The sequence below is a fragment of the Malania oleifera genome, chromosome 2 (assembly GCF_029873635.1).
Source record: "Malania oleifera isolate guangnan ecotype guangnan chromosome 2, ASM2987363v1, whole genome shotgun sequence".
Classification (NCBI taxonomy): domain Eukaryota; kingdom Viridiplantae; phylum Streptophyta; class Magnoliopsida; order Santalales; family Ximeniaceae; genus Malania; species Malania oleifera.
The window spans coordinates 130,093,209-130,109,034 of NC_080418.1; the positions used below are offsets into that span (position 1 = coordinate 130,093,209).

The 15,826-nt window shown below is 35.1% G+C and overlaps 1 protein-coding gene across 1 annotated transcript in view; it reads right to left on the minus strand.

Moving 5' to 3' along the window:
* Positions 1–15,826, minus strand: part of LOC131147814 (glyoxylate/succinic semialdehyde reductase 1) — a 34,372-nt gene that overhangs the window by 3,946 nt on the left and 14,600 nt on the right. Inside the window, exons 4-7 of the mRNA XM_058097406.1 lie at positions 13,314–13,415; positions 1,772–1,887; positions 1,391–1,469; positions 1,141–1,311 (exon numbers count right to left, since the gene is read on the minus strand). Coding sequence (XP_057953389.1) covers positions 1,141–1,311; positions 1,391–1,469; positions 1,772–1,887; positions 13,314–13,415 — 468 coding nt within the window. The remainder of the gene's footprint in view (positions 1–1,140; positions 1,312–1,390; positions 1,470–1,771; positions 1,888–13,313; positions 13,416–15,826) is intronic.

Here is a 15,826-nt window from a genome sequence, read left to right on the forward strand (position 1 = left end):
TTTAAAATAATCTAATTTTATTTAAGGTGTTGATTTGATCCAACCATAAAACCCAACACTCCTGACGTGTTTAAAATAAGGGTGATGTTGAAGATAACCAAAGTCCATAAAATATTTTCCCACTTAAAAGGGAAAAAGGTAAAACTCCATCAGTTCCTCTCTCTGTCCCCCTCTCTCTCTCTCCAGCATAAAATAAAATCCCTGAAGCTAAGCCCAAACAGAAGCAAGAGATGACATCCTATCCCACAAGGAGGAAGGCATAACTTCATATCCAAAAGTTTTGCAATTCCTTTCCTTCCACAAAACCCAAAGAGTAGCAAACATGGTACTCTGTCACTGTTCACCTAAATGGCTACATCTTTTTGTCAAGAGTTGGCCAATTATGGTCCTTCCACACTTGTGGAAAAACTGGGAGGGGCTGCCCAAGCTTGACCTGACCAGATGTGAGCACATGTAAGTGATGCCTGGTTCAAGTTGATCTAAGCTCAACATAGATTGTGGCATGGACGGACTTTCAACTTGCTCCAGCTGAGGTGGCAACCAAGTAATTTGAAATAAAATTACTTGCAGAATTTGAACACAAGTGAGAAGAGCATGTACATTAGCTTGGTAAAAGTATTGGCCTTCAGTTTGGACATATTAAGTGCTAGTCGCCAGTTAAGCTCTATGTTGAACTATTTATAACAAAGATAACAGCAGGCACTTCAAGTTGAGCAACCCAAACTCAAGTGAAGCAATGATAGGCAAAAGCCTCATCATGGTATACTGGCTAATGTCATGTAAGTAACAGATCCCAAATACCTCACAAATTCAAAATAAAGTTTGCAAATTTTTCCTTTTCAGATATCAATGGGATGAAACAGCTACACGGTCTTTCCTTGATGTCGGCAAGCTCACACATGTAAACTTAGTTAAAGAGCAGACTATGCTTTTTACACATAATTAGATAAGTTAACAGTACCCAATATATTTTACATTGGAAGCTTGGATAGATATTTTTATTCAATTATTTCATATACTTCAGATTTTATATGGTTCTAGTACAGATGTCAGACACAGGGATTGCCACACCATTTCAACACCTGCATTATAAGGAAAAACTATCAAAAACAGATAACAAAGGTGAAGGTATATCAATACCTCATTGGCAGCAGCTGCTACCGGCATCGATACTGCATTCTCATCCCCAAGGGCAAGAGCCAGCCTCATATCCTTCTGCTGATGTTTTAAAGGAAATGCTGGGGAGTAACTGTTCTTGATCATAGTGGGTCCTTTCAACTTGAACATAGGATTAGCAATTGCTCCCAGGTCCTGCAGAAAGCAAATCATTAACAGTGAGTCCCAAATCCAACATGAGTCCAAGCAAATATTCGTGGTTACTTTATCTCACCAATACATCAAGAAGAGTTAGTGGGTTCAGTCCACTTTGATCAGCAAGTACAAGTCCCTCTGAAAATGCATTCATCATACTGCAAAAACAGAGAATAAGAAGAAGAAAAACAAAACATAACAAACAAACATTATAATATATAACCAACATTGCTCAAGGATATAGACTCAGATATCATGGAAAAAGATGAGAAAATTGTTATGTGAATTATGCTCTCATATGGATATGAACAAACTTAGAAGCCTTGTGCCGCTAGTGCAAGTCAGTCCATAACATTACATAGGATTTCTAAGATTAATATAATCTCACACTTCCACAAACTACTAAAGAAAACACTGAATTAAAACAGTGTTGTTCAGCTGTTCAAAAATGCCATCATACCTGCCCATTATCATATTGACAACCAGTTTCATTTTTGCTCCATTTCCAACTTGACCCAAGAAGAAAGACTTCTTCCCCATAGCATTGAAAGCAGGAATTGCTTCTTCATACAGTACCTAAATTTAAAAATCAGGAAAAATAAAGTAATTGATATCTTTAATAGTGCACAGTGAAAAATGAAAAAAAAACAAATTACATCAAAGATTGAATTTAGATACCCCCCCCCCCTTTTTCCTCCTCATTCTTACATTTATTAATTTATTTTTTATACTTCATCTATACTATGTATAAGAATAAAAATGTATTATGGGTGTAAATCATTGCATATGAAAAAAACATCACTATTTTTTTGGATAGTCTATACAAGATTACCCCTATGTGGGCCTACTCTAATTACAATATTATGTGTTAAAAAAAAAAACCATTTTGAAGTTTACTTATACCAAACTTACATGGTCAAATCTTTGCATTTGACAATATTTTTTAGGATGTTTATACAAGTTTGTCCTATATGCACCTACTCTAAGTACAACACTATATATGATAATTAAAAAATATATATATCCTTCATTTTTCAAGTTTGCTCATACAAAACTTACAAGGTCTTACTCCAACTACAATATTATATTTTGAGAAAATATCCATACTTTATTAGTTTGTTTACACAAAAATACATTTACAAAATAAAAAAATAAAAAAAAAAACATAAAAAATATATTAACTTACAAGATTATCTTCAGAGGAGAAGGTCCTATAAGGCTCTCAATCCTAACATGTGCATTACGTGTTGCAAAAGCAATGAAATGAATGCCCATCTCTTCATGCATTGCAGGTGGTATCATAGCTTTGGAACACCCTTTTTTCATTGGCAGGGGAAGAGTGGATGGCTCCGGGAAAGGTCAAGAGAGTTGCTTTTGGCTAAGGGGTTTTGGAAAGTATGGAAATGGTGGAGCTTGTTGGAGTGCGGCTGTTCTGGCCATCCTTTGGACCTTGTGGATTGTGGATTGAGAGTAATGCTAGGATCTTAAAGGTCGACCAACCAGCACACAGATTTTATGGGAAAGAGTGAATTTCCTCATTTCCTTTTGGGTGCACTCCTTAGGTTTCTCTTGGGGATTATCGCTGTCTGATCTCATAAGAGACTAGAGGGCAGCACTTTTTTAATTGTATTGTTTTTCTGTTTTACGTTGCTGTATTATAGATTTTCTGCTTTTCTAGTTTCCTGAGGAGGACTCCTTTCCCTCTAAATCATGAACTCTGGTTCTCGGTTTTAATAATATTGTCTTCTTCTATCCGGGGAAAAAAAATGATAATTAAAAAATATCTAAAAAACACTTACATAACCTACCCCAACTAAAAGATTAACAAGCTTCCTTTTCAACCAAAATTTTTTATTAGATAATGTGAAACACTAAATGATGCTTGTACAAAAATTTCAGTGCTGCAAATTCAAATTTTGATAAAATAATGTCGAGGCAAAAGATACAAATACAGACACAACTCTAAAAAATTAATTCAGCAGCACCACCCAGAGACATGCTGATACAAAAAAGTTTAATCAGTTAGTTGTCCTTAAAAATAAATTCATACAAAAAGATCAAAATTTCTTCTTACTCATATCAAAATTAACTATTAAATTTCATTTGATCCATATTCAACACATAAATAACAAATATAATTCAATTTAAACAAGATCTACCTTATACCAACTCTTTTTCGCTTTTATTTTTTTGAGAGAACTGGTGGCTACCAATATAGGACATAGACTGACCTCAACTTTCCCATTATCATTTAATCTTCTTACGCATCAAAATTTTCTTTAGTTCCAAGCATAGTTTAAAAATCCAGATCAGTGATCATCATATCTATCAGACCAGTCGCATCAATGGGCCAAACCAATGGTCTAATCAATGATGTCAGCATGACACATGACATTATATAGATATATAAATATTAAACAACAAACAACAACAAAAAATCCAAGCCTTAAGTCCCACTAGGTGGGGTCGGCTATATGAATCCTTTTCCGCCAATTTATACGATCAGGAACCATTTCTTTTTATAAATTCAGGGATATTAAATCCTTATTCACTATCTCCTCCCAAGTTATTTTAGGTCCAACTCTACCCCTTCTACTGGCCCCCATAGTAACTAACTCACTCTTCCTCACTGGTGCACTATATGTGGCCTACATTGTAAATGTCCATACCATCTGAGTCGTCCCTCCTTTATCTTATCTTCTATAGGAGCTACACCTAACTTACCGTGAATATGTTCATTCCTTAATTATCTTTCAATGTTATACCACTCATCCATCTAAACATTCTCATCTCGGTAACTTTTACTTTTTGGATATTATGTTTCTTCGTCGCCCAACATTCCGATCCATATAACATAGCTAGTCTTATAGCTGTCCTATAAAGCTTCCCTTTCAATTTTAAGGGTATTCTACGATCACAAAGCACTTCCCCAATTTACCCAACCTGCTTTAACTCTATGCATTACATCATCTTCAATTTCTCCTTCAACTTGCATAATAGATCCAAGGTATCGAAATCTACAAGTGATATTTATTTCTTCATCAACAAGTTTAACTGTCTCCAATATTTCTCCTATCATTACTAAAATTACATTTCATATATTTTGTCTTATTTCTACTTATCCTAAAGCCTCTAGATTCCGAAACTTCTCTCCATAATTCTAATTCAGCCTCTACTCCGTCCTTAGTTTCATCAATTAATACAATATCATCTGCAAACAACATACACCATGAAACCTCCTTTTGAATACTTTTAGTTAATTGGTCCATCACTAAAGCAAAAAGATAAGGACTTAAAACAGATCCTTGATGTACACCTATGGTGATTGGAAATTCCCTAATTTCTCCATCTATAGTCTTTACACTAGTCATGGCTCCATCGTACATATCCTTAATTACATCAATATACCTACTACATACACCTTTTTTCTCTAAAACCCACCATAGAACTTCCCTAGGTATCTTATCATATGTTTTCTCAAGGTCAATAAATATCATATGCAAGTCCCTCTTCTTTTCCCTAAACTTTTCCATTAATCTTCTTAAAATATATATAGCTTTTGTGGTAGATCTCCCAAACATAAAACCAAATTGATTTTCTGAGACCTTCGTTTCTAACCTTAATCTTTGTTCAACTACCATTTTCCATAATTTCATCGTATGACTCATAAGTTTAATTCCACGATAGTTATTACAATTTTGAATATCTCCTTTATTTTTGAATAGGCATTAAAGTACTTTTCCTCCATTTATCTGGTATTTTCTTAGTTTTTATAATTGTATTAAATAAATTAGTTAACCATATAATTCAATTATCACCTAAGTATTTCCAAACTTCAATTGGGATGTTATCTGGTCCCATAGCTTTCCCATTTTTCATCTTTTTTTAGTGCAAACTTAACTTCGTTAACTCTAATTTTGCAAATAAATTTCATATTTTTAGTCTTTTCCTCATTTGACAATTCTAAATTTAAGCCTTCTATTTGGTTTTCATTAAACAACTTACTAAAGTAACTTTGTCATCTTTCTTTAATGTCTTCGTCCTTGACCAAGACAATATCATCCTCACTTTTTATACATTTTACATTTCCTAAGCCCTTACTCTTCCTTTCTCTAGTTTTAGCAAGTTTAAATATATCTCTTTCCCTTTCTTTTGTATCTAATCTATCATACAAACTATTAAATGATCTGTATTTAGCTTCATTAACGGCCTTTTTTGCATCTTTTCTTGCATTCTTATACTTTTCAAAGTTATCCATGTTTCTACATTTTTTCCACATTTTATACCAAATTTTTGCCTTTATAGCTTTTTGTACATCTTTATCCCACCACCAACTTTTTTTTCTATTCAAGAATCTTCTTCTTGATTCTCCTAAAATTTCTTTTGCTATCATTGTTTAGAGCTAGTTAATCTACTCCAAAGAGTATTTGTATTTATCTCATCCTTTATAGTCCAATCCACATCTTTGATCATTTTATCTTCAAATTTTATTATATTTTCTCCTTTTAAGTTCCACCACCTAGTTCTCTCATATTGGTTTATTTTATCTTTTTTCTTCCATTTTTTAATACATATATCTAACACTAAGACTCTATGTTGTGTGGTTAGGCTTTCACCTGAAATAACTTTACAATCCTTGTATGATAAACGATATATCCTCCTAGTTAAAAAAAATCTATTTGACTTCTATTTTGTCCACTTTTAAAGGTTATTAAGTGTTCTTCTCTCTTCTTAAAGCAAGTATTCATCATATTAAAATCATATGACATAGCGAAGTCTAAGATCATCTCTGGAGACTCATTTTTGTCTCCATATCCATATCTTCTATGTATCCTCTCATAATTTTTATTATCCCTTCCAATGTGTCCATTTAGATCTCCTCCTATAAATATTTGCTCAGTACTTGGTATGCCTTGTATGATACCATCCATATCTTCCCAAAATTGTCTCTTAAAATTTTCTGCTAAGCCGACTTGAGGAGCATAAGCACTAATGATATTTATTATCTCTTGTCCTAATACAATCTTGATATTTATAATTCTATCCCCTACTCTATTTACATCAACAACCCTATCTTTTAAGTTTTTGTCTATAATAATTCCTACTCCATTCTTATATTTTTCTTTTCCAGTGTACTAAAGTTTAAATCCTGATTTATCAATTTCTCTAGCTTTCTACCCCACCTACTTAGTTTCTTGAAGGCAAATTATATCAATTCTTCTTCTGATCATTATGTCCACAATTTTCATGCTTCTACCTGTAAGTGTCCCTATATTCCAAGTTGCTAACCTAATCCTAGTTTCCTGAACTAACGTCTTTACCTGCCCACATCCAGAATGATGTAGGAACTCTCGCATATTTGACACCGTACACGAGCGCTGACACGGCATGTCGCTTCAGGGCGACGACCTAGATAATATTACAATGATATTACAATGATAATATTACCTTCATCAGAGATAATATTACAAATAAGCTATACTGCAATATTCATAATCACCTACTAGCTAATTACACCAAAAACTAATATTATTAGTATCAATCTTAGAAAAAAATTGTCCTTTTCTATTTTTCTAAATTTATTATCGAAACTTATTATATTTATTCAATTAAAATTTTATTGAAGTTGGTGTCCAAGTGAATTACTTCTTACAGATATTTATTATTTACTCAAAAAATTAATAAATAATCATAACATTAACAAATAATCATACTTGTTTGAGTAGGAACTCATCTCCATACCTGTATACAGGTCCTAAGTTCAAATTCTACAGCAGCCAAATTGTACCATAGCCCCTTAAATCTTTTGTGCGAGGGGACGGGTTGATCTCTCAATGAGACAATGACCCTGGGCAAGGCCAACCAGGTCATCAAAGTGAACACTGGTTCATTTCAAATCCAGTTTCTTGTTGATAACCAAACCAAAGCAAGCATAGTCACACATAGGGAGCAAGGATGAAGCTGTGACCATGGTAATAGTACAGAAATGGTCGTGGAGAAACAGCCACATCTGCCAAGGACATCACATAAAAAGCTGAGGAAACCTGAGCCGTGATTTTTTTCCCACGGTGATTAACAATTTTTTTTTATTTCAAAAAAGTTATATAAGCAGTTTTAGCCCCCTAGAATCACATCAATTAATGTTCTAAATTATTTTTTACACATTTTAATCAATTTCTACACATGCTAAGACCCTAGAATTTTATACTGCTTTTAAGTAGACAGAAATTCAACCCTGACTGATTCCAGTTAGTTCTAACTAAAAAGGAAAACAAAAAACAAAAAACAAAAAATTTAAAATTTAAAACAACTCATCACTAAAAATAAATCCTTGGCTCACTTTTCTACCCTAACATTAAGTTGTCTTTCTTGAGTTACTAGGCAAGTGATATAAACATAAATTATCCCTATACATATATTTTGATAATTCAAAATTAATGTGTTGAGAACTTACCATAAAAGGGGGGAAAACTTTCCAAATATACCCCTAACCAAAAAGGAAAGGAGACAATAAATAAGAAAAAAAGGAAATGCAACAAGTTATCAAAACCATCTTCAGAATAATTTATTTGTCCTGGTACTACAGAAATGGTCAGGCCATACGCTTTTCAGGAAAGAAAAGTACTTTCCATGAGCTTTTCAACAAATTTCTCATAAAACAACATAGCTTTTTGCTAGTTGAAAATGGTTATTGCATCGTTACAATCATGGAGAGTTAGTAATGTCAATGGTTATTTTGGTCATTTAGATTTGTTAGTATGTGCAAGTGTTATGTTGGTAAGTGTCAGTTAGCAAGGGCATTGACCATTGATATGTACTTGACATATACTATATATAGAAGGAGAGATGTACCACTGTGATTAGGTCTTCCATCTCTCCCAATTATTCAACATGGTACCGGAGCATGATTTGGGATCTAAACCCTAACTCCGACCGCCACTGTCAAAACTGAAGCCTAAAACCCTAAATCTGCTGCATGGCTACCATTGTAGGAGAATTTTCAGAACCACCATAGGCCTGAAAACAGCCAGCAGCTGCTAGAAGCCACAGCAGTCGCCAGAAATTTCCTGGATGACACTGCCAGTTTAGGAACACAAAAATGTAAAACCTCTATACATTTTGCAAAACCAACACCATAGTGCCAGACTTTGCCAAACTCCCCCCCCCCCCCACCCCACACACACACACACACACACACACACAAACACACAAATCCCATCACCAGAGCTCCTCCTGTGCACCCTCACGCACAGGTTGAAGGCAGGCAGGGCCGACCCCATCTGCCAGCATATGTGAAGGTCATTTCAGGCATGTTTCTGGCTTGATTTCCTCCTGCAGTTTTCAGATCCCTCTATAAACATGTTATTGAAGTTTTTGGTGATGTTTTTTTTTTTTTCCAAAGATCTCACCTTTTTAGTTGCTCCTGCACAGAGCCAGGAGAATGATTGTTTGATACTTCCCAAAGCTGTTTGTCAATGTTTATTGTGTTCATTGGGGCCTGAAACAGTGGCATTTGCTGTGTTTGTGGTCTGCTCCAGTTGTCGAAGACTATGTGTTGGGATGGAATCCATGAATTCCAAAAGCATGTAGTTTGTTGTGTATTTCTGATTTGTTTCTATATCAAGGTTGTGGGTGTGTTGGGATGGAGTCCCCAAATCCCAGAAGGGTGTTCCCTTGTCAGTCACTTCTTCAGGTGAACAACATACAAGAACTATGTCAGTGGAGGAGAAGGTCCTGCAGTATCAGGCATCCCAACAAGCATCTTTTCACACTGCATCTTTTGGTCAAAAAGGTAATCCTATATTCCTATAGTTTGTATGACATTTGATATCTCTCGCACTAGTCTTTGGGTTATCGACTCTACTGATATTGACTAAATTGTTCTGTAACCTTCTTTTTTGATCATGTTGTTGAATGGAAGGCGATTGGCACTAGATGTGAGGCTGGTGGACTTTACTACCATGAGTCGTTCTCTCCTCCTATTGCCTCCAGCTGCTACACCACATCAAGTCCATTGTTCCCTTGGTAATCCATCACTGAAAAAAAAAATTGCTTATCCTACTTGGAGTTCTGTGTCTAATCCTAAGCATGAGTCTTGTCAATAGGAAAGCATCATCATGTTCCCGTTGCTACCTGAGTCAATAAACCGGCAGTTAACCCTTTCACATTAGTCCATTATGATGTTTGGGGTCCTAATCATGTCATGACAAAGTTGGGGTTCTGATACTTTGTTACATTTGTCAATGACTACTACAAAATGACAACTTGGTTGTATTAATGAAAGATCATTCTGTATTGTTTAATATCTTTTGTGCCTTTTGTTCTCAAGTAACAACTTAGTTTGATATGCCAGTCAGCATATGAAATCATAGTGATAATGCTAACGAGTACTTCTGTACTCTTCTCTACCTATATGACTATGGTATTTGTGCCCACACTCCACGACAAAATGGAGTTGCAGAGTGGAAAAACAGGCATATTCTCGAAGCCACTCAAATTTTATTGTATCAAATGAATGGGGAGAAGCCACTCAAACTTTATTGTATCAAATGAATGTCCCCAAAGTTTTTTGGAGAGATATCATGCTCACTGCTTGCTCTCTCGTCAATAAAATGTCACTCTCTATCCTTGGTAGAAATCCCATATTCAGTTATCTTCCCTTAGGCTCCTTTGTTCTCAATTCCTCCTCGTGTAGTCAACTATGTCCTTGGTCCATCAGTTAAGTTCAAGAATGGATAAGTTGAATCCTCATGCTATCAAATATATTTTTCTACCTATTCCTATACTCAAAAGGGATATCAATGTCATAGCCCTACTTTACTAATGCCACATTTTTTTAGTCTACATACTATTATAATTCATTAAGTTCTGTCGACTTTCATGAGTCCCTTTCTTTGCTTAGCCTTCCATATCCCCACCTATTACCTACGCCTAGCCCTTCCACATCTCATCCAATTGGAATCCTTCTCATTACTTGGATCTTGCCAATTTCCAAGTGTACACACGGCGACTCAAGGGAGGAGAGCCTCCTCAAGTTTCCACTTTTACACCTCTTGTTCCCTTGTCAGATGATCCTATCTCCCAAGATGTTGATCCTCTTATTGTTGTTCGAAAAAGTAAAGCACTTGCACCTAACATCCAATCTCTAATTTTATTTGTTATGATCTCAAACTTTATTGTATCAAATGAATGTCCCCAAAGTTTTTTGGAGAGATATCATGCTCACTGCTTGCTCTCTCGTCAATAAAATGCCACCCTCTATCCTTGGTACCCATATTCAGTTATCTTCCCTTAGGCTCCTTTGTTCTCAATTCCTCCTCGTGTATTCAACTATGTCCTGTGTCCATCAGTTAAGTTCAAGAATGGATAAGTTGAATCCTCATGCTATCAAATATATTTTTCTACCTATTCCTATACTCAAAAGGGATATCAATGTCATAGCCCTACTTTACTAATGCCACATTTTTTTAGTCTACATACTATTATAATTCATTAAGTTCTTTCGACTTTCATGAGTCCCTTTCCTTGCCTAGCTTTCCAAATCCCCACCTATTACCTATGCCTAGCCCTCCCACATCTCATCCATTTGGAGTCCTTCTCATTACTTGGATCTTGCCAATTTCCAAGTGTACACACGGCGACTCAAGGGGAGGAGAGCCTCCTCAAGTTTCCACTTCTACACCTCTTGTTCCCTTGTTAGATGATCCTATCTCCCAAGATGTTGATCCTCTTATTGTTGTTCGAAAAAGTAAAGCCCTTGTACCTAACATCCAATCTCTAATTTTATTCGTTATGATTTCTTGTCACCCTCATATTCCTGTCTATTAGTACTTTGTCTTTTGTTACACATCCAAAATTTATTTCTAAAGACCTGTCCCATTGTGGGTGGAGGCCTGCAAGGATTGAAGAGATGCATGAGCTACAAGTTAATAGGTACTTGTGAGTTGGTCCTCTTCCTCCTAATAAGTCCACAGTTGGTAGTCATTGGATGTACATTGTGAAGCTCTATTCAGATGGTTTCGTGGATTGGTTGAAGGTCCACTTTGTTGTTAAAGAATATAATCAAGTGTACGGTTTGGATTCTTCAAACACATTTTCCCCCATCGCCAAACTTGACTTAGTATGTTTCTTCATCTCCTTAACCACCACCTATCATTGGCCTCTACATCAGTTAGATGTGAAGAATACTTTCCTATATGGAGATCTAACCTATATAGAGCAACCACCTAGGTTTGTTGCTCGGGGGAGTCAAGCTTAGTAGGCTAGCTCAAGAAATTATGATATGGTTTAAACTAGTCTCCCAAAGCAGGGTTTGGTCGGTTTGGTGCTATATTTCTTAGTTGGCCTCTGAAGGTGTGCAATAGATCATTTTATAGTTTATTGCCATACTCCATGTGGCAAGATTCTACTTATTGTGTATGTGGATGATATTGTAATTACAGGTGATAATGATTAAGGTATCTAGGGCCTTAAAGCATTGGGGACCAAGGAGTTGGGACCATTGAAGTACTTCTTGGGTATAGAAATATTGAGATCTTGTATGGCAACCATCCTGTCATAGAGAAAGTATGTTCTTCATCTTTTAGATAAGACTGGACTAATGGGATCCAAATTTGTGAATACACCCATCAATCCTAACAATAAATTAGTGCTAGAAATGGATGATTTGTTGCTCAAACTAGGACAGTACCTAAAACTAGTTGGAAAGTTGAGTTAATCTCACAGTCACTCTACCAAATATATAGCAATAAGTGTTGTGACTTAGTTTCTTGACTCCCCGAGAACAAGTCACCGGGATGCAGTAATTCACATCTTGAGATATCTCAAAGGTGCCCCTAGGAGAGATCTTTTATTACAAGATCTAAGTCACACTTATATTCAGGTATATACAGATACAAATTGAGCCAGTCATCTTCCGAGAGAAGATCCACAACCTGACAGTGTATCTTTGTCAGTGATAATTTGGTATCTTGGAAGAGTAAAAAATAAATTGTGGTTTCAAGTGTTGAGTCAGAGTATAGGGTCATGGCTCACATTACATGTAAATTTGTTTGGTTGAAGAAAATATTGAAAGAATTGAATTTTCCAAATTTTCAGTCTATGGAATTGGTGTGTGATAACAATTTTGCCATTCATATTGCCTCCAACCCAGTTTTCAATGAGCGGACAAAACACATTGAAGTTGATTGCCACTTTGTTCAGAAGAAACTTGTGCAAAATCTAAATACAACCACTCATGTGAAGTCTAATTTGGAACTTGCTGATTTATTCAATACAGCCTTGTGGGGTCCTCATATTAAATTCATTTGTAACAAGCTAGGAGGATATGATATATATGCTCCAACTAGAAAGGGGGGGTTAATGATTATTTTGGTCATATAGCATTATTAGCATCTGCTAGTGCTATGTCGGTAAGCATAAATTAGTAGGGGCATTATGGTCATTTGTATGTATTTGACATTATAAATGGAGAGAAAGACCTACCGCAGTGATTAGGTCTTCCATACCCAATTATTTAACAATACTGTTGCCATCTGGTATGAATTTTCAATTGACAACACGGGGTTGTCACTATATTATCATCATGTGTTAACCACTTCTTAGCTTAGCTAAGACATTCCTGAATTTTATGTTTCATGCTGCCTTAAAAGTAGGGATTTTCTCTTCTTTTTTTTTACGTTTTTGCATTTATTTGTATGAGAACTTTTACAAGTTATCTTATAATAAGATATTTTTTGCAATACATTCATTATAAATAAAGTTCACATCCAGTTATACATGATGCAGTACAGGCATTTGCCTAGGCAGCCATTATATAGGCCACAGACCAGACTCAACTGCACTCAAATAACTGCTTTCCCTCCAAATTTTCAAGATCTTTCACAACAGGGAAAAAAATGAAAAAAAGAAAAAAAATGAAACAATGTCATACAAACCCCTAAAATATATTATTGCTACAAGTTGTAATATCCATGCAATAACATTAGTATGTACAAGTTTACCTTCTCCCCAGCAGCAAGGATTACTAGCTGACCATCTTCAGCAGGCTTCTTGCTACCAGAAACTGGAGCTTCGAGAAAACAGCCACCTTTTGATGAAATTGCCTACATAAATTTAAAAAATGCAGAAATTTTAGCAATCTAGCAAGTAAAGCATTCATATTCATTCTCCCCATAATAAAAATATTTAATGTCATTGTATCAAACAATAAAATCATTATCTGAGGATCATCGTAAAAAAAATTCTAAGATATATCAAATGGAAATATATCAACAGGCATCTTCTAATATTAATTATATCAAATCTATATACTGATGAATTGATGACTAAATCATTTCTTCATTGTTTCATCACTCTTGATGATGATCCTATATCAGTGTGGGGATGTTGTTGACATCAAAAAAATTGGGCAGCACCTTGACCACTTCACTCAGCTCTGCTCTTCTGCAGTTTTTCTCAGCCTTTGGTGTACCAATATTATTTACAGGCTCTCTTAGCTATATAACCAGCAAGACTGCATCTTCCTTGCTACAGCCCAAGTTTGGATCGCCTATCTTTCCCCATATTCCTTCTGCTTTTCCCCATTCTCTCTGCATGCTTGACTGAACTGCTCCAGTGCTCTCAAATCTCTGTGTTTTGAATTTTGAACTCATGATTTCCTATAAATGCTTAGACCCACTAAGAACTTATAGCATCATTGATCATTTCTTTCTGGAACCCAATCCAACGTTAGCTTGACTGCCTCATCATGTCCACAATCATTGTGTGCGCCAAGCACTATGTAAATTCAGTATACTAATCCATATTTTAACTCAAATCTGAGCCAGTCAGGTATTGGAGCATCTCTAATCCTTTCATTTTTTTTCTTCTTTTGATGATTAAGAACCCAACCGATAAGCTGGATAAATAGACTTCAGATTCTTGGTCCCCCCCGTCCCCCAATTCCTCCAAGCATTGGGAAATTAGCAGAGATTAAAACCCCATCCACTTGCCAAAAGTGGCCCCAGCGGGTAGGAGCATCTTAAGTACCTTATGCTTGATTCTTGTGCTTCATGAAAATCCAAAAGTATCTTTTTTTACAGATAACACAATATTGTAGGGGTAAGTTATATCAGAGGAATCGTCCAACTCAATAAACTAGTTCAACAGATTTTTTAATATAAGATTTAATTTATTTTTATAGCAAAATAAATACTAGTAAGAGATAGAAGTGTTTTTTGAAAAAAAAAATATTCAATTATTAAGAGAAAGAAATACAAACTAAAGAAGGATGAGAACTTGTTGAGAAAAAGTAAAATAAAAAGAAAAGAGAGAACAAAAAGGACTAGGGTTATTCAAAAAAAAAAAAAAAAACTTCCTCAGGCAAGCTTATTTGCTTCTAACAGTCAGAAGATTTTATATAAAGCAGAAGAGGAAGTGATCTTTTTTAAGCAAACAGTTGATCCCCCCCAAAAAAAAAATAATAATAATCTTGTATATCGCTGCCACCATAGAATTCCTGCATAATTGTACCGTGTGGCCAGAAAATCCACCTCTATATCTGCTGGGTGCAGAGCAAGGTTAGCCACAAGATTTGCAATATTGTTGCAGAATTCCAATCTAACAAATACTTGATAATATAAGTTATATAACCATGGGTAACTCAAATGAGCCATGTACTTGAGCAATGAGACTTTTAGTTAGATAAGGTAGTCAGTGTTTTTGAGTAAACAAGTAAAGCAAATAAATTTTCACATTTATAGTGAATATATTCTGTTACGTATTACAGCTCTCAACATGCCCATCCACATGTTCTATTTATTTAAGTACTATTTACATGTCTTGTTAACAAGCTTCATTCACCTAATTTATATTTTCAAAATGCAAAAACTAGGTGATATTGTGATAGATAACTATTATTGATGTTAATTGGCAGCTGCATCTAGGCTCGTCAACGAATTATATCACAATCTAAATATGATCTGCTTAGACAGATGTGGCAAGAGATTCCAATGTGAAAACCTGTTATGGTGAAAGATCATGGAATATCATACCAGACTACCCAAAGTTGGATTTGGTCCAAACCAATATGTTGAAAATTCCATCCAGTTATTACAAAAAAGGTGAATTTGTATGACATGGATCATATTAGTATATAATAAATTATAGTTTCACAGAATAATATTTGTCTAAGAAAAAAGATAAATTCTTAGTAAAGTATAATATGAACAAGTCGTACAGAGTGTAAAAATTATAAGAAAAAAAAATGGAGATTAGATAGAGATAGAAGGTTAAGAACAAGTGGGTAAACCAGGCAAACTGTAACACTTCTTTTTTTGTTCATACGGTTGCTAGTGGGAGTAGTAGTTGAAATATGATTAGGAAATTAGAAGTGAAGACTGCTTGTTCTGTTCATGATTCAGAGGTTATAGCTGAAGAGATTATGCATTTTATAAGGGTTTGTTCTCCTAAGAGAATGTTTTTAGGCCAATGTGACAGGTTAGAGTGGAATCTTATTTCTAAGGAGCAGAGTTGT